The sequence below is a fragment of the Fusarium phalaenopsidis genome, assembly GCF_050370095.1.
Source record: "Fusarium phalaenopsidis strain FUZ10S chromosome Unknown contig_32376, whole genome shotgun sequence".
Lineage (NCBI taxonomy): Eukaryota > Fungi > Ascomycota > Sordariomycetes > Hypocreales > Nectriaceae > Fusarium > Fusarium phalaenopsidis.
The window spans coordinates 737,148-759,399 of record NW_028145382.1 but is presented as its reverse complement, the minus strand read 5'-3'; the positions used below and the strand labels follow the sequence as shown (position 1 = coordinate 759,399).

The 22,252-nt window shown below is 49.2% G+C and overlaps 10 protein-coding genes across 10 annotated transcripts; 6 read left to right on the top strand and 4 right to left on the bottom strand.

Moving 5' to 3' along the window:
* Window positions 1-452: 452 nt before the first annotated feature.
* LRP88_14874 (HET domain-containing protein) lies at window positions 453-2,021 on the bottom strand (the record flags this gene model as incomplete). The annotated part of the gene is made up of 2 exons (XM_083251208.1): window positions 453-1,153; window positions 1,256-2,021. The coding sequence occupies 2 exons, from the start codon at window positions 2,019-2,021 to the stop codon at window positions 453-455; spliced, it is 1,467 nt and encodes a 488-aa protein (XP_083093243.1).
* Window positions 2,022-2,360: 339 nt separating this feature from the next.
* Window positions 2,361-3,368, bottom strand: LRP88_14873 (uncharacterized protein; the record flags this gene model as incomplete). The annotated part of the gene is made up of 1 exon (XM_083251207.1): window positions 2,361-3,368. One exon carries the CDS (start codon window positions 3,366-3,368, stop codon window positions 2,361-2,363), a length of 1,008 nt encoding a protein of 335 aa, XP_083093242.1.
* Window positions 3,369-4,008: 640 nt separating this feature from the next.
* Window positions 4,009-5,289, top strand: LRP88_14872 (transposase; the record flags this gene model as incomplete). Its single annotated transcript, XM_083251206.1, has 1 exon — window positions 4,009-5,289. One exon carries the CDS (start codon window positions 4,009-4,011, stop codon window positions 5,287-5,289), a length of 1,281 nt encoding a protein of 426 aa, XP_083093241.1.
* Window positions 5,290-6,308: 1,019 nt separating this feature from the next.
* Window positions 6,309-7,031, bottom strand: LRP88_14871 (uncharacterized protein; the record flags this gene model as incomplete). The annotated part of the gene is made up of 2 exons (XM_083251205.1): window positions 6,309-6,881; window positions 6,939-7,031. The coding sequence occupies 2 exons, from the start codon at window positions 7,029-7,031 to the stop codon at window positions 6,309-6,311; spliced, it is 666 nt and encodes a 221-aa protein (XP_083093240.1).
* Window positions 7,032-8,292: 1,261 nt separating this feature from the next.
* Window positions 8,293-10,007, top strand: LRP88_14870 (major facilitator superfamily domain-containing protein; the record flags this gene model as incomplete). Its single annotated transcript, XM_083251204.1, has 5 exons — window positions 8,293-8,511; window positions 8,571-8,713; window positions 8,773-8,938; window positions 8,986-9,158; window positions 9,209-10,007. The coding sequence occupies 5 exons, from the start codon at window positions 8,293-8,295 to the stop codon at window positions 10,005-10,007; spliced, it is 1,500 nt and encodes a 499-aa protein (XP_083093239.1).
* A 252-nt stretch (window positions 10,008-10,259) lies between these two features.
* Window positions 10,260-12,554, top strand: LRP88_14869 (HET domain-containing protein; the record flags this gene model as incomplete). The annotated part of the gene is made up of 2 exons (XM_083251203.1): window positions 10,260-10,743; window positions 10,831-12,554. 2 exons carry the CDS (start codon window positions 10,260-10,262, stop codon window positions 12,552-12,554), a joined length of 2,208 nt encoding a protein of 735 aa, XP_083093238.1.
* Window positions 12,555-13,313: 759 nt separating this feature from the next.
* Window positions 13,314-14,255, bottom strand: LRP88_14868 (uncharacterized protein; the record flags this gene model as incomplete). The annotated part of the gene is made up of 1 exon (XM_083251202.1): window positions 13,314-14,255. One exon carries the CDS (start codon window positions 14,253-14,255, stop codon window positions 13,314-13,316), a length of 942 nt encoding a protein of 313 aa, XP_083093237.1.
* A 926-nt stretch (window positions 14,256-15,181) lies between these two features.
* LRP88_14867 (zinc-dependent alcohol dehydrogenase family protein) lies at window positions 15,182-16,285 on the top strand (the record flags this gene model as incomplete). Its single annotated transcript, XM_083251201.1, has 2 exons — window positions 15,182-15,378; window positions 15,409-16,285. 2 exons carry the CDS (start codon window positions 15,182-15,184, stop codon window positions 16,283-16,285), a joined length of 1,074 nt encoding a protein of 357 aa, XP_083093236.1.
* Window positions 16,286-16,723: 438 nt separating this feature from the next.
* On the top strand, window positions 16,724-17,519 carry LRP88_14866 (uncharacterized protein; the record flags this gene model as incomplete). The annotated part of the gene is made up of 2 exons (XM_083251200.1): window positions 16,724-16,891; window positions 16,971-17,519. 2 exons carry the CDS (start codon window positions 16,724-16,726, stop codon window positions 17,517-17,519), a joined length of 717 nt encoding a protein of 238 aa, XP_083093235.1.
* Window positions 17,520-17,646: 127 nt separating this feature from the next.
* LRP88_14865 (cupin domain-containing protein) lies at window positions 17,647-18,606 on the top strand (the record flags this gene model as incomplete). The annotated part of the gene is made up of 2 exons (XM_083251199.1): window positions 17,647-18,015; window positions 18,115-18,606. The coding sequence occupies 2 exons, from the start codon at window positions 17,647-17,649 to the stop codon at window positions 18,604-18,606; spliced, it is 861 nt and encodes a 286-aa protein (XP_083093234.1).
* Window positions 18,607-22,252: the final 3,646 nt, after the last annotated feature.

Sequence of the window (22,252 nt, the reverse complement as noted above, 5' to 3'; positions counted from 1 at the left end):
GACAGACTTTAATCACTGTAAGGCTTGTCATCTCACAATTAATGGCATTACCGCTATCCAGTGATTTTTCATTCTTCATAGTTCTACCTGAGCTCAAGCCATTGGCCCCCAGGCCCCATGTTACGAAGGAGGCTTTGAACGTCTAGATCGAGCACATTTGTTGTGCCCACGAAAAGATAGTGACCCTCCTCAGCCTCTCTCAACAGCACAGGGAGGCCAGAACCTTGAAGAAGACAAAGAATATCCCCTCTCTTCGCCCCCAAAGGGGCAGCACCGAGATAGCCACTCTCGAGCGCAAAAATATTAAATCCTTGTAGTAAATTATCGAGATTTTGTAGGATTTTGTTGCGCTCGTCCGTCCCCCACCACGAGGTGTCTTGTCGTGAGGTGGAACAGAAACCAAGTTCTTGCATATCAATGGCGGGAAAAGCAAAATCATAAAGCCCAGTCTCCTAATCGTTATGCCAAGGAAGCTCTTGTGTGGGTTCTAGATCAGCCATGTCGAAATTGGGAGTTAGGAAAGCAATATAAAGGGCCGCCACAACCGTCTTTTCGGTAACGGCCTTGGTTTTCTGTCTTCCAAGTAGCAGCTCGCAAATGGCCTGAAGAGAGGGGACGCCAGATACGTAATTTTCATGGTGTGAAAAAAACGACTTGATGAAGGAATAAAAGTCTTGGACACGATTACAGTCTGGTTCTTCTGAGCCTATGTCAACGGGACCCATCTTCTTTCCCCAGACAAAGAGGCTCTGGGTACCCTTCATAACATAAGGGTTCCTGGTAGGATCCCCCGGGAACTCTTTCGTATAGCCTGATATAAACCCATGTGGCTCAATGCGGTGCGCATTCCCTGGGTAGTTGGGACCCCAGGATGGAAGATCAGAAGGGCCAAAGTTGCCGACCCCAGCGACTGACAGAAACGATAGTGGCATCATACTGCTCTCGCTGCTGCTGCAAGTAGCACCCAGCCATCCTGCAATGTATTCGACAAACAACTCTGCGAGATTTTTTTCAGGGCCGTAGTCGGGTGATATCGGGAGCATGGTGACTCCAAGGAGGCCATAGATGTAGTCCTTTGGATCAGTCGCTTCCAAATAGCTAGCGACACTGCTCATAGCCCAGCCGGAGTAGTTTGCGCGGTCTTGTGATGGTACTTTCAGTAAGTACTTTCAGTACACTATTTGGTCGAAAGAATTCCATTGATAGAAGTCTTCAATGAATTCCCAGGCCTGGGAAGATATAAAATCCGGTTTACTCTGATTCTTGTTGAACATTTCTAACGTGAGGTCACCGAAGCTCTCCGTCGCCAGTTGGACCTCCTCCCAGCCCAGTATCATGTCTCCTGAGCTTAGCAAAAGTAGTCGACGAGCAAGGGTAGCCTCTTGGAAAACCCATACGCGTTTCCAGTACTTTTCAGATGCTAGAGATGCGATTGCTTGCCATGGGTTGCCTCTGTACGGTGACTCTGGCTGATCCTGGGGGTCACAAAGGTGGCGATCCTGTTGTAGCCAGTCGAGTCGGAACATGACGCTCTCAAACAAAAGCTGGTCATCGGTGCGGTCTGTAACGTTCTTCCTCAGCAGGCGGGCGAGTGTGGCCAGCGCTTCGAATGCGAGGGTATAATCTTTCGGCCCAACCCACGAGTAGACCACTAGAGCTGATGAGAAGATGCGACCCATCAGTTGGGCCTGTTGAGAGCGCTCGGCAAGGTTGGTTTGATCGATGCATATGGCATCAGCCCACAGGTAGTCGGTCTCTAACGAAGACTGGCCCCGGCGGAGGCGAGAGAGAGCCGCAGCGAGGTTTTTTGTAACCCCGACCTCGTGCCCTTGAATACAAACGATCTCTTGATCTTGAGGATCGCCCCAGAGATACGAAAGCGCCGCATACTCTGGATTATCATCTAGTGAGACTGTGGTCAACTCGAAGTTGTCTGAGTTCTTCGCGGGAAACTTGAGCAGTCGAATTTCGGATTTTCCAGTACATAGAGGCTTGTAGGGAAAGGTCACTGGCATTTCCATGGCGGAGGATGTTGCTACGGCGAAGACATCGACACCTGTTGGCTCCTTATTTAAAAGTGCTCCGTCGCGTCATTTATCGGCCACGCCAACTAATATTCACATTTGTAATAATAGACACCTCAATTCCCAGGCATTACACGTAGTGAAACGTGATTGGCCATGTATGGAAGTGAGATTGCAAATTGCTTTTCTTGGCAGAGAGCAGATGTCAGCCGAGGCGTGGCTGTGTATGTTGGAGATTTGAATGGTTGTGTGAGGGGATTCGCTTCGAGTTTCCATCTCCAACCAAAGTGATTAATAGGTATTCTCAAATACAAGTAGTTCTACACGTTACAGGCCTCAGGCAGTCTCAGCAGTCTCCTTCCACAATCCCTGGACTGATATAAACTGAGCATAGGATGCCAGGAGAGCAGCAACAGACTCTGGCAGCAAGCCCCCAGGTGTCGTCCAGTGAACAGTCAAAGGTGCCCACGCTAGGTTCTCAACAAACTGCTTATTCCACTGCGTCCGCGCCTCTGCATCTTCTTGACCGGCTTCACCTTGGCTCTTTCGAACACGCTCGAACAATAGCCGTCCCAGCTCGGCAAAGACGTAAACGCCCCATGATCGCACGCACCAAAGAATGAGTTTGGGCTGCGACTTGTCTGGCCATGCGAGCACCTTGCGCCTTGACAGCCAAGCGACATTTTCCAGAATGAAGAATCCGATAAGGGACACGATCTGGGTAGCTGAAATGGCCGTCTTCACTTTTCGTACTCGAGGTTCTTTGTCGTCGGTATTCGGGGTAGTGATGAATTCCTTCGCGAGCATCCACATGGTCAACAGACCCCACAAGCGACTCATGACGCTCCAGTCGTCAAGCATATCCACGAGTGCCTTTAGTCGCTCTGCAAGTCGTAGCTGGAGTCGAGGTGCCGCGGAAAGGAGCGAGAATAGCTTGGATCCCAATGGCAACGATGGAGCCCTCGATGCCAGCGCTTTCGGGATCAAAGCTACAACTTTTTTCGCCCATTTTTGTAGATTAGCGTTGCCTGAAGTTTCGAGTATCGCTGCCGCCAACTGTGTTACGTATGCTGCGAATAGGATGACAGAGTCATGGCCGTCGCGGGTGTGAATAAGGCGGTTCAGGTGCGAGATGAAGCCATCCAGTTTCTTGATAGCCACAGGTGCCTTGAGCCCAGCAGGCTTGTTCTCAGGAGGTACAGGCGCTGACTCTATTATTTCTGCATTCTGCGGAGTCGCTAGAGAGGTCGTTTGCCCGGGGGCTGGTGGCTCTGTGCTTGAAGGTGTTAGATGCTGAGGGGATGCTGATAAGGAGTGAAGCCTGTTGTACCTTGTCTCTGTCATCGTGAAAGCTAGCAATTCGCTCAGCCAATACTCGTCTTGTTGAAAGAATGTCCCATGTCTCTCTACTCAACCCATAAAGAAAAATCGCGGGGAAGACGTCGAGGTTGGTAATTGGAAAAGGTTGAGATGGTTATTGGGGGAGGATCCCGTCTTAACCGTTGTTAGGGCGGTTTCAAGGGTGGTGCCCATTTTGGCTACTGCGTGAGGTCTTGCCCGATAAGGGACTTGAGCACGTAGCAGCCCAGGATTCTCAAAGCAGTTATAATCTCAGCTTCAGGCTCTCGTGAATCCCGGTTGCCTCGTGAGCCGAGACATTGGGTTGTACATAATTATAACAGGCTTGCATGACACCCTTTTCAATCTTTCCAGCACATTTCACCTATTCTTTTGTACTACGGGCATCAGTTATCCGGATGGATACTTCAGGTTGGGCTAGCTTCAGGTGCGAATGTAGCTCGGAACAGAGCGGAAATCTTACAGCGGTAGCGCACGTACGGAGGCAGCTTTCAAAAGTTCTCGGCCGCCAAGGCGCTAGCAGCAGCCACAAAAAAGCAAGGAAAGCAGGTTTGAAACCCCGCACATACAAATTACCTAGAGAGGGGTTTCTTGAGCTTCTTTTCAATTTCTGACCTTCCTATCAATGGCCCCGAATACAGATATCGCGACCCGGGCCTTGGTGGTTTCCCTCAAGTCCCCCTGCGGGGGGAAGACTACTGCCGAAGTGATCGAGATCACAGGGCTCTCAAAGAGCACAATCAACGATATCTACGCCCGAGCGATTGCCCGAGGGTTTGACCCAAATCATCGACCTCTTATTATTCGGAATTCCTTCCTTGAAGATGCCCCCCGGCCCGGCCGCCCGACGAAGCAGACAGAAGAAGCAAAGAAAGCAGTTATCGCGAAGGTACGCCGCGATCGATACGGCCGGGAAAAAACCTGCGCTGATATTGCTGGGGACCTTAGCTTAGAAGGCCACAACCTCTCAGCTATTACAGTCTGGAGGATCCTCAAGGCTGCCGGCTTCCAGAAGACCAAGCCGACGAGGAAGCCTGGGTTGACGAAGAAGATGAGGCAAGAACGTTATAAATGGTGTATTGCCCATCAAGATTGGACCCTTGAAGATTGGAAGAATGTCATCTGGTCAGATGAAACCTCTATTATCTTGCTCCATCGCCGAGGAGGCTATCGTGTGTGGAGACGGGCTGATGAACGCTTCCTTCGTAGCTGTATTCGAGAGAGATGGAAGGGGGCCAGCGAGTTTATGTTCTGGGCCGCCTTTTCCTATGATAAGAAGGGTCCTTGTCATTGCTGGGGCCCAGAGACTGCAAAAGAGAGGAAGGAGTCAGACCTACGGCTTAAGGAGATCAATCAGGAGCTCGAGCCGATTATGAAGGAAGAGTGGGAGCTCACAACGGGTGTGCGAAGGCTAGGGCTACGAGCCCTGCCGGGCAAGAAGCCTCAGTGGAAGTGGAAGAAGGCAAATGGCAAGCTGACGAGGGGATCAGGGAAAGGTATTGACTGGTGGCGCTATCAACAGACGATTCTTCTTCCAAAGATGCTTCCTTTTGCAAAGGAATGTCAGAAAGAGAGGCCCGGCACGATCGTTCAAGAAGATAAGGCGCCGGCACATAACCACCACGCTCAACAACGCGTTTATGACCTTCATAACATACGGCGGCTTCTTTGGTGTGGAAATTCGCCTGATTTGAACGCGATTGAGCCAGCCTGGCCTTATTTAAAGAGAATAACTACGAAGAAAGGCGCCCCTAAGAGCCGGCGGGAAGCTATTCGGGCTTGGCAGGCAGCTTGGAAGGAACTTCCGCAAGAGAAGATCCAAGCCTGGATAGAGAGAATCCCTACGCATGTGAAGAAAATCATTGAGCTTGAAGGAGGGAATGAATATAAGGAAGGCCGGGAATAGTCTCATAGTAATTTGTATGTATGTGTACTTCTCCTTGCTTTTTTTCCTTTTTTGGGATAGTGGCGTATTTAGCGCGGCCGAGAACTTTTGAAAGCTTCCTCCGTAAATAGCTGTGGGTGCAAATGTCCTCGGAACCGGGTCGGAACAGGCATGTCGCTTAACTGCCAGAAGCGGCAGTCAAGGCAACTATTTCCCCACTTGGTAAGATGCGCGTCTCGCGCTCGCGAGGCATTTCCCAATGTGGGCAAAACTTCGCATTTTCCCCTGCACCGATTACTCTCATTAACACGAGTAACGAAGGAAAATGCAGCTATGAAGCTCACGTGAGAGATAAGACGCGACAGTCTCTTGGTTGGGTGCTTGTGTTGGGGAAAACACGCGCAGAGATAGCTACCCTATATGAAATTCACCGCCTCAACGAGCTGTTCCACGTCCCACGCCCACAGTCGCGAATGCGACGACAACAGAGTGTAGCGATTCACTGAGTATTTGTCGCATGATTTGGTGATTGTTCACGGTATTTTCTTCCACTTGAACGCCGGGGCTCGACACCGAAGCCTTAGACTGCTGGTCAAAGGAGTCCTTGTGTCTTAAAGGCCTGTCGTTTCGCATAGAATACATGTCTCTGTACTCTGAACCCTTAGTTTTCAACATCTTTACTAAAAGAACCTCCTCACATGTCCCAAGGGAGTACAAAAAACAAGATCTCGTGTGTTGTCACTTGAACACGGTCAGGCTTTTGGCTAGCCTAGGTATGTAGAGCAGGGACGCGAGTGAGAGATCGGAGACGAACCCTCGATACTTGTAGGGAGGCCTTGGGGGTTTAAATAACCTGCGAGTTTGGTAGTAAAAGCCTATTTGGGACTGATTTCGGATCCTCCGCCTGGAAGTACTTGCTTGCAGATTGCGAGCTAGGGTAACCCTGGTGATGCTAAACACACCAATCTTGATACTTCATTCTAGCCAACAGCATCCACATCCAATCGTTTCCCTAGACCTTGCTACCCATTACAACATTCTTAAAGAGAAATCCCAAGCAAGCCTGCAACAGCCAATCCAATCTTGACGAGGACAGTCTCCTTCTGATAGGTACGCTCCAGCCTCAGATCCTGAAGGTACCACTCCCCATCGACAAGCTTCCAGGTCTCGTGGTAAAAGCCGCCTCCTCTGATCTCAACCCAAGCACCCAAATACTTGGACATGATTTGATCCTCAATACCGAAAACGGCTTTAACCTCGTCAGGCCCAACCTGCTCAAAGTCCCCGGGGCCTAAATTATGCTGGGTTTGGAACTGCGCAAAGAACTTGCTGAAGAAGGCGGCACATCCCTTGGCAGAATCGAAAGCCAATGACTGCGGGCCCGCAACGAGAAGCTTTCCCTCGGTGTTGTAGAAGCTGAAACGGGCATCGGGGAGGGCGATGTCCTGGGCAAACTTGTCCCACTGTTTCGTGTCGGCGTATCTGCCGTAGCGTGCTTTTTGGCGTGTGATTGCTAAAGCAACCTCGGGAGTGACGTGCGCCATTCTGGATATCGCAATGCGGGGACGATTGAGGCGTGATAAGATAGAATAGATAACAAACTCGATGAGATACTGTAAATTAGTGAGTTCGAGTGCGTTGAAAGAAGAAGCTTTGCGAACACGTCATACCGACTTTCTTAGGTATTTATTGAGGAATGTCACAAGACGTGATTCGACATTGGTCTTTGGAGGGGTTGCCAGTGGCTGCTTACCTATTTTCATGTGAAGAGTGCCCTGGCCATGGATTAACTAATAACTAGCCGCGCTGATGTGGTCACTCATTTTGGGAAATTGATGCGACTCTTCCAATCACGTCAAAGGTTCGTCGCCCATTTGAAGCCATTCACAAGCAGACCTCCTAATACTGTAGCCAAATACAGAAGGTGGGTAACAATTTTGTCAAAGCTCAGAGGTCATAGCGCAGATGCATTTCATCTCTCAATACTCTCTTCGTGTTTGCTAGTCCTATTTCTGTAGCCTCATTCTCTCGCTCTGACTGACGGCGCTTGTCAGGCGATGAGATAGCATCCGTTTGACGAAGGAACTGTACCGGCCCTCACCCGGAGCCGTCAAGGTATGTGAAGGAAAACACCTCAAAGCCATTCGGCCGTTTGAATCGGGCTTCCGCCAGTCTTCTTTTCTGGGTTCGCGCACTGAAGCTGTGCTGTCTTAAGGACAGAGTCATATTATCCGCCTCGTTGCATTATTGCGATCATTTGTTTGTTCATGGCCTCCCAACAATGGGGTAGCTATAGATAACGTATCTAAGGAGGAGGTATAGCTGAAGAGCACACCTCATTGGTAATGAGCCTGGCTCTTGAATAGTCAATGGACCTATTATGAGGAGGAGTACGCGCGTCACACTGCCTTGAAATCTTTCTCTACTACATTGCTATGATGAAACTGATGGGTGCCTTGCTATGGAATTACCTTCTTCCTGACCAATTGTGATAGACAGCTCTGGTGGCCGGACCGAGCCTAAGTCACATCGCTGACAGCTGGCATTTGGCAGGCAACCTGGGTCTTCTCCCCTCTGCGACCTTTTATTTCTAATCAAACCCCCTTATCTATCATGCGACTTCCCCTCAATAACGTGGAAAATGGCCACTCGCCAAGCAGCACTGTTGACCTTTTCCGATACCACCATGGAAATAGACGCGGGGTATGGCCGTCTTGCGGTAGGAGATGCGGCGATCAGCTGTTGCGAGCTGCTTTTCCGAGAAAGATCATCGACCTTATCTATAACAGCGCCAATAGCAGAGCTTTGACGTGCAGGAAAGACATCATCCTTCGTAAACCTTGTTTTCAAGTTGTTGGTCCCCCGCATTTTGATGCCTCTGGGGAACCCTGCCAGACGACAACCGAGGCCCATTCATCCGCACTTATAACTAACCTGTTGACCGCTGTTATGGGCGTGTGTGCCCCCTTGATCTAAAGGAAGTGGTTTTTGGTTTCTGTTTCTTTTCAACGTTGGACTTTGGTCATGCCTACCTCGCTTCCCAATACAGCTAGCCCAGCCGGCACCAAGACAGGGCAAGATGAAGTCGCCCGGGATAACCAGATTGAGCGCATTGAAACAGCCCAGGATGACGGACTATTCGCCAAGTTCCCCCGGATGGACAAGGTGGACGAGTTTGGTGCACACTCCAAAACAGACCCTCGGGAAATAGCTCTCGTCAAGAAGCTTGACCGGTACATCATCGTGAGCACCTAATATCTGCCTCTTTCTCCAAGATGACTTGCTGACGGTTCCTTTCAAAGCCTATCCTATGGTTCATGTATCTCTTCAACTACCTTGACCGCAATGCTCTGGTCAATGCCAGGCTGAACAACCTCGAAGAGGATCTCGGCCTGAAGGGCACTCAATACAACACCTGCGTGTCCATCTTGTTTGTTGGATACATGTATGTCCCCAGCTGGCGAACTTCGTTTGTTGTGCCTGTCACCTAACTTTGCCGCTTAGAGCAGGACAGATCCCCAGCAACATGGCCATCAACAGGGTCAAGCCTTCCTGGTATATGGCCGGGTTCTGTCTGGCCTGGTCCATCGTCAGCCTTCTGACATTCCTGGCCAAAGACTACAGTAGCATGGTCGTCCTTCGCTTCTTCCTAGGTGTCACTGAGGCTCCTGTAAGTAGCTCGCAGCATTCGTCCGATGATAACTAACTTGCCATCAGTTCTATCCAGGCGCACTCTATGTGATAAGCATGTTCTACACACGAAAAGAAATTGCCGTTCGGCTCGCGGTATTTTATACTGGCAACATGTTTGCTAGCTCTTTCTCCGGCCTGATCGCAGCTGGGATCTTTGCCGGTCTTGACCAAGTGAAGGGTCTCGCCGGCTGGCAATGGTACGTAGCTGATACCCTTTACTCCAACCTTTGGCTGATACCCTCAATAGGCTCTTCATCATTCAAGGCGCCCTATCAATTGTTACCGCCTTGTTGGCCTTTGCCTTTTTGCCAGATCACCCTTTGACGACCCGATGGCTATCCCCAGAGCAGAGACAGCTGGCACACAATCGAATCTTTACCGACACCACAGATGCACGCGAGGGAACGAGTGTTTGGACTGGCCTGCGGGAAGCCGTCGTGGATTGGAGAACATGGGCAATGTGTCTCATGTACAACTTGCATCTGTCTTCAGTTGGCTTCCAGAATTTCCTCCCAACTGTCATGGAAACTCTGGGCTACAGCCGAACTATCACTCTGGTCCTAACATGTCCGCCATATCTCCTCGCAGCCACGGTTGGAATTTTCATCGCCTGGACCTCGGGCCGTTGGAACGAACGGACCTGGCATATCACTATCTGCAAGTGCATCGTCATGGCCGGCTTCATTATTCCTGCCGCGACCTACAGCCTCGGCGCGCGGATGTTTGGTATTTTCCTGTTTGTCGGCTTTAGCTTCGGTATCAACAACCTTCTCCTCGCTTGGATCAGCGCAACTTTGGGTCAGACAAACGAGAAGAAATCAGTGGCCCTCGCCATTTGCAATACCTTTGGCAACGTGGCTAGTGTTTACACGCCTTATATCTGGCCTAAGTCAGATGGTCCTCGATATCTGAAGGCATGGATGGCCAGTATCGCCTTTTCGATTGGAGTCATTGTCATTGCATGGGCCATGAGGATAACACTTCAAAGACAGAACAAGAAGATGCGGAGGGATCACCCAGAGGTTACCAATTTCTATGTTTATTAGGCAGCTATCTCGGATTTGGAGGCGTGGTATCTGCCTCTACGCAAGACCGCGACCACGTCTCTAATCAACACTACGAAATATATGGTCTCAATGGATCAACTAAAAGCTCAAAGATCCCTGGAAATACCTGTCGTTGGCGTCCTCCACTGCACTGCATGATATCACGTGAACATTCGACCCGTGAGATCGCGGCCTGATTTCTCTTGGCTGTTTTTGCCTCATCCACATCGAATCTTCAGTTCCCCGCCCAGCATGCGTTGCAAATTCTGCGAAGAGCTCTCCGTAGAGCGCCTCGTAGAATTGGCAGAGGTTGAGTTTGGGGCCATGGTCGTTCCTCACAATGCCTACTACAGCCACCAACCTTCTATCGCCGCTCTTGATGCTTCTGCTGAGCAAGGTTGCGACCTCTGTCAACTCATCGTCCAAGCGCTGGGGTTGACTACTGACAATGCTCATTTTGAATTCGAGCTCGAAGGATTTGATCGATCTCAGGATTCCACCGTTCTGGCGACCGCCCGGGGTCTGGCAGATTTCTACGATACTGCAATTCGGATAAGCATCAACACGATGCACGTCGCCTGGGAAAGCCCCTTGTCAGATGTCAAGATGTTGGAAGTGCTTCTTGTCCAAGTTGGCCCACCTAAAGAAGTTGATGATCCCTTGTCAGATGGGGGTGATGACTACGAGATCATGCAACCAGATCTGCACCCGGCAGAGTTACTTATCACGTCTCAAGGTGCGTCTAGGCTGTCAATACCGTGCGGATTCTTCCTCCCCTCAGCTTCTCTCTATCGGAAATTTCTCAATCTCTAAAATTGTTTAGAAACTTCGGTCTACTTCGGCAATTACGTGATTGGCCGCCAAGAGACAGACCCAATCCTTGATGCCAAGTTGAATATCGCTACAGCACAAGGTTGGATATCAAAGTGCCGCAAGGAACATGGAAGTTCATGCAGAGCTCACAAGGGTGACCTCCCATTACCAACGAGGGTCATTGACGTTGGCAGCGGGAACGACAAAACGAAGCTCTTCATATCCCAAGGCAAAAAGGGAGACTATATCGCACTCAGTCATTGCTGGGGAGGTCCAATCGCCACTGTCCTGCAGACAACAAACATCAACGACTTCTGTCAAGGCCTTCCGTACGATCAACTTCCGCTCAACTTCAAAGACGCCATCAACATCACGAGGCGTCTGGGAATTAGGTACATCTGGATCGATTCTCTTTGCATCATGCAAGATTCGAGCGATGATTGGACCATTGAGTCAACCAAAATGGCGGCCGTGTACGAGAATGCCGTTGCAACAATTGCCGCCCTTTGCTCTCCTGGTAGTTCACATGGAATCCTCCGGACAGCCCAGCAACAGTCAAGCTCTCCTGATGCGGCACGCATTGCTGGGCCTGGTGGCTCAGTTCTCACTCTTCAGGCCTATAAGAAGGATGAGGATGAAGACCTCCGAGATTTGTTTGATAACGCTCCGTTGACTAGTCGTGGCTGGTGCTTCCAGGAATCGGTTCTTTCTCGACGAGTTCTCTACTACGGCACCAAACAAGTCTACTGGGAATGCGGAGAAGGGTTTCAGGCCGCAAATGGAGTCCCTGGACCAAACTTGTTCCCAAAGTCTGGCGCAGGAGTCAACACGCTTGCCGAGTTTCTGCTCCAAGACTTTAGCACGGTTCAGATTCCCTTCCAAGGAGAATTGCGAAGAAAGCTTCTTTGGAACTACTACGCTACCGTCAGCTCTTATTCACGACGTAAACTGACCTTCAGTACCGATAAGTTACCCGCCTTTTCGGGATTGGCTCAACGCTTACAGCCTTTGATCGGATATGATTATCTTGCAGGGCTGTGGGCTGGAGATATCAGACAGGGTTTGCTTTGGGGCGCCTATGAGAAGGGGCAGAGCCTCGAGTACGTGCAGCCGTATCGTGCACCATCATGGTCATGGGCTTCCAGAAACGGACCCATCTATTTCCGGAGGGAATTAAACGATAACGCCTCAGATTCAAATGATGTTGAAATCTTAAAGGCTGAGGTTAAGCCAAAAGATAAGCGTGCCCCATTCGCCGAGGTCACGCAAGGACACCTCCTCCTCCGTGGCTTGACTCAGAAGCTCCGCAGGATACACGGGAAGAAGATTGAGTCCGACGATCATGTTGGCCGTGTCACATTTGACGACCCTGAAATGGCGGGAGGCAGGACTGGCGTTCTCGTTCATATCTACACCCCTCGTGCCTCTGAAAGCGACCCGACGATCTGTGTCGGCCCAGATCGACCACTGTTTGGCTTGGAGAGCCAGTACCGGAAGTTTCTAGGTAGAGACGAACAGAGGGACTATCTAGTCTTGTGGGTGAGAAGACCAACCACATGGGTACCGTCTTCAAAGGAGTGGAAGAATGATAGGGTGCATTGCGTTATCCTTGAGAAGGCTCAGGAAGTAGGACCAGGAGAGGATGTGTATCGCCGAGTTGGCTACTTTGTGACATATCCTGATAAACATGAGGTTATTGGGGAGTGGAAGTTGCGTACCTTGAAGATTATCTGATACACAGAGGTTAGGATGACCTCTCACACATTGAGACCAAGTTCCAAAATGATCGTACCTACCTACTTAGTCTAAGTCTACACGCCACTTTCATTTGTGTCTTCCTCCCGCCAATGCCCCTTAAATGATGTCCTATTACTTGTCGGATGAGATTTTGATGCGCCGTCTAAGTGACTGATGCCCTTAAGCGGCCACCGATGAAGCTTTGAACAGAGATGATATTACTGCACTCAACCTCAAGTCTCTGTACAAATGTGTTCGTTCTGTTAGCTTTCAGCGTTCGCCCTGCTGTCCGTATTCAGTGTGTGTCCTTGTTTCAACAGAGCCCCGTCGAACGGCGGGACGTTGAACAGTCGGACTTAAGGGCGAGCATGACGTTTAGTGGAACTTGAAAACTCTGCGGCTTGTAATTCGCACCCTGAACATAACCCCATATATCCGCAGCTTAGCCGTGGATGGGCTCTGACCTTAAGAGACATCCAGCCCAGAGAGATGATCTGTCACTGGAGTATTCTGGACACTTGCTAAGAAATTTGATTCTCGTTTCAGTGTTCACCGTTGGGCATCATGTCGTATGTAGCATCTTTTAATTCTCTGTCTAGATACTCTAATCAGGTTGATTAACACAACAAGCAACCTCTAGGAATACCTCGGTGAGACTACATCGGTAACGGATGGGTTTTCAAACACACACAGGAGCTGAACTGGCTAGGGTCATTAGCCTCGGCGCCCCCACACCTCAAGCCAGTCCAACAAGCTTCAGGGAATCCTTCCTTTGGCATACCCCGAGGCAGTCATTGGGTTCTCACCCTTTGACTCCTGTGCCTCAGAACAGTTCGACAGGTATCTCCCCCCCTTGTTAGTCCACTCCTTGCCGACGGCAGCCCAAACAGTCGTTGCAGCTCCTTGGGCCGGGCTCTTGATCTGATTCAAAAAGTTTTCATCCTCGCCCATCTTTGCCATCTCGGCAGCAGGAATATTCTGGCCAATAGACGTCATGATACCGCCGGGGTGAAGGCTGGTTGCGTAGAGGCCCTTGGTTTGGTAGCGGCGGTTTATCTCGTTGGCCATGTAGATATTGGCCGTCTTGGACTGAGCATATGACGTCCATGAGTCATAGGAGCCCTTCTCAAAGTTGTAGTTATCAGAGGCATTGATGCCACCCATGAGGTGAGAGGTTGAGGCGACATTAACAACGCGGGAACTAAAGCCTGGCGTGGCAGCGGCAAGGAGGGCTTCCTTTAACAACATAAAGAAAAGGAAGTGAGATAAGTGGTTGGTCCCAAATTGCAGCTCATAGCCATCCTTGGTGTACTCGAGCTTCTGGACGGCCATGATCCCCGCATTGTTGATCAAGATATCAATCTTGTCTGTTTTGCTGAGGATTTGAGCAGCTGCAGCTCGGACGCTGTTGAGAGACCCCTGATCCATCTCGATCAAGTGCATCCTACTTGGCTCAAAGATACCCTCCAGGGCGGTCTTGGCCTTGTCCAAGTTGCGGGTGGTGAGAAATAGTGTTGCCCCCGTGGTGGACAGGGCACGCACAGTTTCTATGCCAAGTCCAGACGATGTCCCGGTTATGACGATGATTTTGCCGACGAGCTTGCCCTCGAGCCCCTCGTCCTTGATGATCTGGAGGGCCGTGGGTCGGGCATCGCCGGGGCCCTGGGGGTTGACATGAGCTGCTGCGTATGGGGACATGTTTGGTGGGTTTTCAGTGAAGAGTATGATGAGGCAGAGAGGGAAAGATGATGTTGATGGACCAGAACAAACAGCTTTCCAGGGCTCAACTCTGGGTTTTTATCTACGCTTGACTTTGCGATGTGCCAGCGGACTTTGTTCTCGAGGCAAGATTGAGAACGGTATCCTCGTATGTGTGATCGCTAAGCCATACCTCTTCATCTTCATGGTGTTGAGTGAATCAATGGTAGCTACGGCAAGATTCGCTTGCCGGCTGGCTGACATTTTTTGCCTTTACAGAGATAGCTTGTCATGGTCCGTGAAGTGATGACCAAGATCCGCATGGCTTGTGGTTTGGGTTTCGTATAACCCCTGTTTTACGCATTCGGTGGAATTATCTGCCGTCGGGATGACAATTTTTGCCGTTATTGGCATAGCGTATGGATTATTCATAGCTACTCATAGCAGTAATTCGATGGTGTTGACATGAATCAGGCCATGGACTTTGGGGCTGGCTTTGGAAGAGATGCACAATGGTGATTAGGGTTTACGGCATTTCATGCAGGGGTAGTCCCTTGAGACATTTATCGCTGCCTAAGGCCGCTGTCTTTCCGAAGGGGAACCGGGACACACCCATGGCTGATTCGACTGTCTAGAGACACGTATCCCTTGCGGGTGCGGACTTTGCTACGTTATGTGCCTCTGATGGTTAAAAATTAAGCACTTATTTGTCATGGTCCGCTGAAGGGGCCAATCTAACATGTTGCGAGAGCATCATGGTAGTACGCAGCATCGTCCTAGAAAGTCAAACGACGAAAACTATAAACAGGGAGAGCACAAGGACGGAGGGTTAAACCTGTAACTAAGTCGTTTATTAGACGTCCTTCAGGTTCAACATCAGTCCTCGGCTTCTGTCCATCTACAAACTTTTGACTTACACGGCAATCATGATCCCATCTACCTCAGCCGAGTGGAGATTACGTGGTAAGAAAGGGCTCGACAGCCTCGAATTTGAGACTGCTGCCCCCATGCCACAGCTAGGTCCCAGCGATGTCCTGGTCAAACTCGAGGCCGTTTCGTTGAACTATCGAGATGCGCTTCTCATGCAATCAAGTAACCCCCAACCTCCCCCAGTAATATTCATGTGACTCATCGGAACAACATCTGTCTAGAGCTTGTACCCGTTCAAAGTCAACGACGATGTCGTGCCCGGCTCGGGCGGCGCTGGTACTGTCGTGGCAGTGGGGAACAGGGTCACCACAGTAGACGTCGGCGATCGTGTCGTCGCTCTGTACTACCAAGACCATGTTGCCGGACCCATCACGGAGCGAGCGATTTCGTCGGCCCTCGGTGGCGCCGTCGACGGGGTCTTCAGAGAGTATGCAGCCTTCAACGAGTCAGGGCTGGTTAGGATCCCAGCACGTTTATCCTTTGCCGAAGCGTCAGCTTTGCCGTGTGCGGGCCTCACAGCTTGGTCGACGCTGTTCGGCCTTTCGGACAAATCGGTGAAGCCAGGAGATGTCATCCTCACCCAAGGCACTGGTGGCGTGTCCGTCTTCATCATGCAGTTCGCGCTCGCGGCCGGGGCGGTCGTGATAGCGACGACTTCTTCCGACGAGAAGGCCGCGGCCTTGGAGAGGCTTGGAGTGCAACATGTCATAAACTACAAGAAAGACCCGGCATGGGGGTTGACTGCCAAGACTTTTACACGCGGCGGTGAGGGAGTCGACCACGTCGTAGTTATGAGCGCCGCCAACACAGAGCAGTCGCTAGCCGCCGTCAGGATGGAGGGTGTGGTCTCCATGGTGGGCTTCGTTGGGGGATGGGAGGAGGCGTCGATGAACCAGGCCTGGTTCAAGGCCTGTACCGTTCGCACGCCCAACTGTGGCAACAGGCTGCAGTTTGAGGATATGTGCAAAGCTGTGGAGGCAACCGGGATCAAGCCTGTTCTAGACGCGAGCGTGTTCAGGTTCGGCGATTTGAAGAAGGCATATCAGTATCTGTGGGACCAGAAGCACCTGGGCAAGGTGGTGGTGTCAATCTCTAGTTAGGGAGCCATCAAAGGGGTTCCAGAACACTCAATACATGGACAACTGTGCCTCAAAAGTGCGGCACAGATTAGCAACACAGCACGGGCACCATAGCTGATACGACATCACATCAAGACTGACTTGAATAAGCATAGGCGCTACTATCCCTGCAGTAGCACCCAGGTGTTCGGTCCTTTTAGGCCAAGGAAGGACCAACCGATTTGTCATTCCAGGGCTTGCAACGTTACTATTTCCGACTCTTGATGGCACTCGCTCAGGGGGGTTGGCTTTGGGGCTCTCGACTGCTCGCTGCTACCCCACGACCGTTTGGATTTTACCCGTGTTTTGGAGGGGGCCGCCATTAGCCTTGTATAAGTTCTCGCCCACGGGCCTCCCTCCTCCGTCAGAAGCCCCTGATCCTCCCCCAACTCTCGTTCGCCTACTACCTGATTCTAAACCATGGACGCCAAATTCGAGGGCTGGATTGGCCTGGACCCTACCGCTGCAGAAGGCCACATGGTCTGGAAGGAGTTTGAGCCCAAGCCGTGGGAAGAAACAGATATTGACATCAAAGTCACACATTCGAGCATCTGCGGCACCGACGTTCATATTCTCCGCAACGGATGGGTACGTGGACCCTTTTCGGCATCTATCGCAGATGCCACCTTTTGAGCAGAACACGCTGATAACTCTTCATTTCTTCTAGGGCTCGACCGAGTATCCCATCTGCGTCGGCCACGAGCTGGTTGGCATCGCCGTCCGCGTGGGGTCCCAAGCCAGTAACGGCATCCGTCCGGGAGACCGCGTTGGAGTGGGAACGCAGGCGGACGCCTGCCTCGGCCGAGACAAGCCCTGCGAGTGGTGCTCCCAAGACAAGGAGAACTACTGCTCCCGAGCAACCTACAAGTACGCCGGCGTGCACCGCAACGGAGCTCCCACCATGGGGGGTCACGCCCCGTATCATAGGGCAGCCTCACACTTCGTCTTCAAGATCCCGGACGGACTCGAGTCGGCCTCTGCGGCATCCATGCTCTGCGCCTGTATAACGACGTATGCGCCGCTGCGGCAGCACGGTGCGGGGCCGGGGATGCGCATAGGCATAGTCGGGCTGGGCGGCCTGGGACACTTTGCCGTTCTCTGGGCAAAGGCCCTCGGCGTTGACAAGGTTGCCGTGGTATCAAGGAGCGAGAGCAAGAAGCGGGATGCCCTCGCCTTGGGCGCCGATCTGTATATTGCCACTGATTCACCGACCTAGACAGAGCAACACCGCCGGACTTTTGACATTCTCTTTTCCACTGTCTCGTCCTCAAAGGTCTGTTTTGTTTACGTGACTCTCCGCAGAGAAAGATATTAGATTATGTCCCATGTGTTAACTGCTACAGATGCCAATTCTCGACTACTTCTCCATCCTCCGCCCTGGAGGAAAGTTCGTGCAGCTCGGCGCCTCGGAAGAGCCTGTCCCAGTTCCCATCTTCCCTCTGATGCAGAATGGATTGAGCCTCTGCAGCTCGGGGATTGGATCTCCTGCAGAGATTCGTGACATGCTGGACTTGGCGGTTGCCAAAAATGCCAGGCCGTGGGTTCAGCTGCGACCAATGCCTGAAGCCAACGAGGCCATGGTCAACCATTATTGGTTTCAGGGCCTAGCTCTGTGCCTTTTATTAGGCAAACAAACCGAGAATCCACCCGAAGCCGCCCGGTTTTCAGATGATCGGAATTATCGGACTTTAGTACGTCAGCACTCACCGTTTGTTATTCCTAGTTTTCCTTAAATAAGATTGACATCCTCCTGTCGTTATCTAAGCGTTCTCAACCCTCACAATTTGCTAGCTTAACCCTAACTCATAAAGATGGACTCTTCTCCAATCACTCGCGTCGTCACAGGCCACCACCCGGACGGCACAGCAACTGTCACCCGCCTAGACGCCATCCCATCGCAACCAGCTGGTTTTGGCATCAACATCGCCAAACTCTGGTCAACAGCAGAGCATCCAGCCAACGTCGATTCCGACAACGACAAGGGCCTGCACAACTGGGGCATATCGCCCCTGGGGACAATCTTCAACGCCGCTGATTTCCCTCCGCGGACCAAGACGCCTCTGCACCGCAGCTTGACCGTCGACTATGTGTTTCTGCACCGAGGCACGCTGGTGCTTCACCTCGATGATGGGTCCAGGACGACGCTGAAGGAGGGTGACGTTGCCGTTGTCCAGGCGGGGATGCATAGTTGGGAGAACCCGACTGATGAGACGGCGCGGGCAGTGTCGGTTATGGTGGCGGCCGAGGCTCCTGTTGTTGCAGGCAAGACGTTTGAGGTGGAGGTTTCAGATGCGAACACTTGACGAAATAGAGATGCTGTTAATGAAGAGTTGATTAGTCCGGAGGAAATGGGGGCTTGGGGGAGGGAAACAGAGCCATACTTAGTATACCTACCTACATTGATGAGATAGTGCTTGAAACTTCCACGTTGGATCAAAGGATTGAGTGTCGTACATCGAGAGTTCGAACCTGGGCCCAAAAGCAGACGATATAAGATAAAGAAGTGGGTTCTCATTTAGGAAATTACCCCGGACCATCTATTTTTTGGACTTCGCAATAGTGCCTTAGATGCAATAGCCACGTTTTGGGGCAACTCGTAAGTTGTTGTTGCTTTGGTAATAAGGTTAGGGGCTCCATGCTATGCCATTATCACCTTTAAAGGCGCTATTGCAAATAGTGCATAAATTAAATAGTACGAGAGTTAACAGGTCTTGAGTTACGCATGAGTCCCTACAGCAACTGGAGAGTAGACTACGTGTTCACAGCTCCTTTACTTCGCTCCAGATTACAGTACCCTGCTGCTGTTCAGCCGCCTAGGTGTCCGAATGTGAAACTGTTGCCAGGCAGCTGAATAACCCTCAATGAGAGGAGCCCAATGGGCATGCCTCACCAATGCAGAAGATGGAGGGTCCTCATTCGTTGATTAATGCCAAGCTACTTGGGCATGCAGTTGAAGCCTGAAATCAGGCCCAACACGTCAGATCACCCCTCAGCAATTTGGCATCCTCAGATCCTTTCCCTTGCGCCAACAGGCTTCATCGTCAGATCCCGACAGGATGTATACTTTCCAGACTAAGTCAAATTGAGAAACGACACACCATGACCTTTTGCAACACTTGCCAGAACGTCACCTTTGATCCGGTCAGTGACAGCTTGCTCAGGCTTGAAGCTGCGCTACACCCGGATTTCTCTTCATTGGAACGTTTGGCGGCATCGCGAGCCTGCAGCCTCTGCCTTGCGATTTACCGCATGATTCAGCTTCATAGAAAAGGTGTTTTGGACACGAATCAAAAAATCTCCCTCGCACTTCAGTACGCGGATGAAGCCGAAGACCCGGACGACTTCTTCTTCATCGACGAGGAGATCGGGTTTGATCATGGCGATTCTCCCCCATTTCTTCTGATTGACTTCCTAGAAATGGGCCTCTATTTTCAGATCCGGAATCCGGATGTTATTTCAAGGTCTTCATTGCGCCATGGCCAAGTAGAATCGACAGCCCCAACGGATGACTGGGGGCACATCGATCCGACACTCGAGGCTTTATGCAGTGACGCTTCTACCGGGAGCGATGCTAGCATGGCGCTGATGAGATCATGGATCAAAAAGTGCGAAAACGACCATCAAATCTGCGGCAAGAAGGCTTCCGACTCATCTTTCATCTAACGTACTCCATAAGCGAGCCGACCGCACAAGCGAGCCGATCACTATACTGTACAGCTAAAAATAGCAATATCAGATTTTGTAAAATAGGCGATATAATTATTAAAAATATAACGTACATGTATAGCGAGCCGGACAGCAAGCGAACCGGATAAAAAATCCCTCAACCTATATTATCTCTATTTAATTAATTAATTCTTAACTACCTAGTATGTCATAGTCTAATAAAGAGGCTAGAATCCTTCTTGCACTTTAAGCCTATTAAAATACACCAAAATTAAGTCTTAGAGGTGCCATAAAGCTCTACTAAGTCAAGCATTCAATACTATTTGACCGATATAATAGTATCTAAGCCCAAGTTAATATTATTCCTAATTCACGCCGACTATCTAATCTAGAGGAATAGATCCTTATTTACTTTATTCTTAACCTAGATTCGCGAGGATTTCCCCCCTGGCTTCGTAGTATAAAGGAAATAGCTGATTAATTACTTGCCGACCGCGATGCGCTACTAATTAGCGCGCGTTAGGCTTTAAACTTCGTTAGGCGACACCTAGACCTTAAGACGCGTTTTTTTTAGAAGTATAACTACTAGAGAGCTAAGTACGAAGATCTAACTATTATCCGTAATTAGTTTACGCTTATAGCGAATATAATCGCGAAGTATAGCATCTAATCAGATGATTTTTATAACGTTAATAAGATTAGCTTTATAATAGGTATAATTCAGAGCGGAATAGTCATCATAGGCATAAATAGGCGTAGAAAGCTAAAATTAGTATAGCCTAGAAACCGGAAATAGATTACGGTCATTCAGGCAATCAATGCGGATAGCCAAGCGATCGCGCCATTCATCATCAGTGCCGGCCAATATCACCTCGCCAACTAGTACCGGGATAGTAACCTCCCGGGCGATTAGGCTATTACAATGACCCAAAATAGCTAGACTAATAATAAGACCAGTCTTAAGTGGCTCAAGCACTTTAACCAGTGCATAGCTAAGTGATTAAATAGTTGCTATTATCTTTTAATCCTTAATAGCCATGAAAGTCACTACTTAATTAAATTTAAGAGATATTATAAAGAAAAGAAAATTATTAGGCTTTATATACTACCTTATTTATCTTATATACTTTAGCCCCTTAATATTAGGTACTTTAGTATACTTAAGAATACTTATAGCTAAGAAATAAAGTATCTAATTAGATATTTTATAACTTATATTTTAAAGACTAAGTTCTTTCTAGCCTTCTACGCTGCATTTTAGGCTATTATAACAGAAAAGAATATTAAATTAGCCTTCAGAGGAGCTAGGCTTATTCCTCTTAACCTAGAAAGTATAGTCTCGAAGCTTAATATATAGCTATAGACTCTAACGCCGCCTAAGGAGGTAGCTAAACTATTAACCCCTTAGGTCTTAAAGACCCCAAAGACTATGCTTAAGGCTTAATCTTAGTTAGATTACCTCGAGAGATAAGTTATAAGGCATAAAAGTAGCTCCCCAGAGTTAATTTTAGAAGCTATATGGTCTTCTTCTAAGGGAATAAAGATAATTATACATAAGGTTGCCTTACTTAAGGCTAGGGTTAAAGAACTTAAATAGGCAAATAAGATACTAAGCTAGCGCCGAAGGGCAAAAAGGACCTAACTATAGAAAAGAGAGGTAATAATAATAAAGGAAGGAAGGCAAGTAATTAATTAGATAGATATAGATGCGTAAGTAGTAGTAAAATCATCGAGAAGTGGTAATTAAGGGAGGTTAGCGCGACTAGGGGTTTGATATTATAGTATCTACGGTAAGCCCAGTTATAATGCAAGAATATATCAAGTAGTAATTAAGATATCTAGGGAAAAATATAGCGAGTAATTTTAATTAATTAAATAGTTTATTATATTTGTATAGTAATTTCTATCTTAAAGGTTAAAAAAAGTATCTGGTTTGCTTGCTATTTAGCTCGCTATATATATATGTTATAAATATTAATTTTAGATATATTATTAAAAAAGCTATAAGATAGTATTTTTTAAGATTTTTAATAAATTTATTAAGCTTTCTATTTATAAAAATCAGAAAAAACATAGTATAAATAAGCTTTTTCTTAATAACTCTATAAATAAAAATAAATAAAATTTAGGAAAATTTTTCTTTTATAATTTCGTATTTGATTAACCTTATTTCAAAATTGTAGTTATTTTACGCCTGGTTTGGAATTTTTATAATTTTCTTAGAATTGCGATTTAAGGTATAAATCTCAATGATCGGCTCGCTTGTGCGGTCGGCTCGCTTGT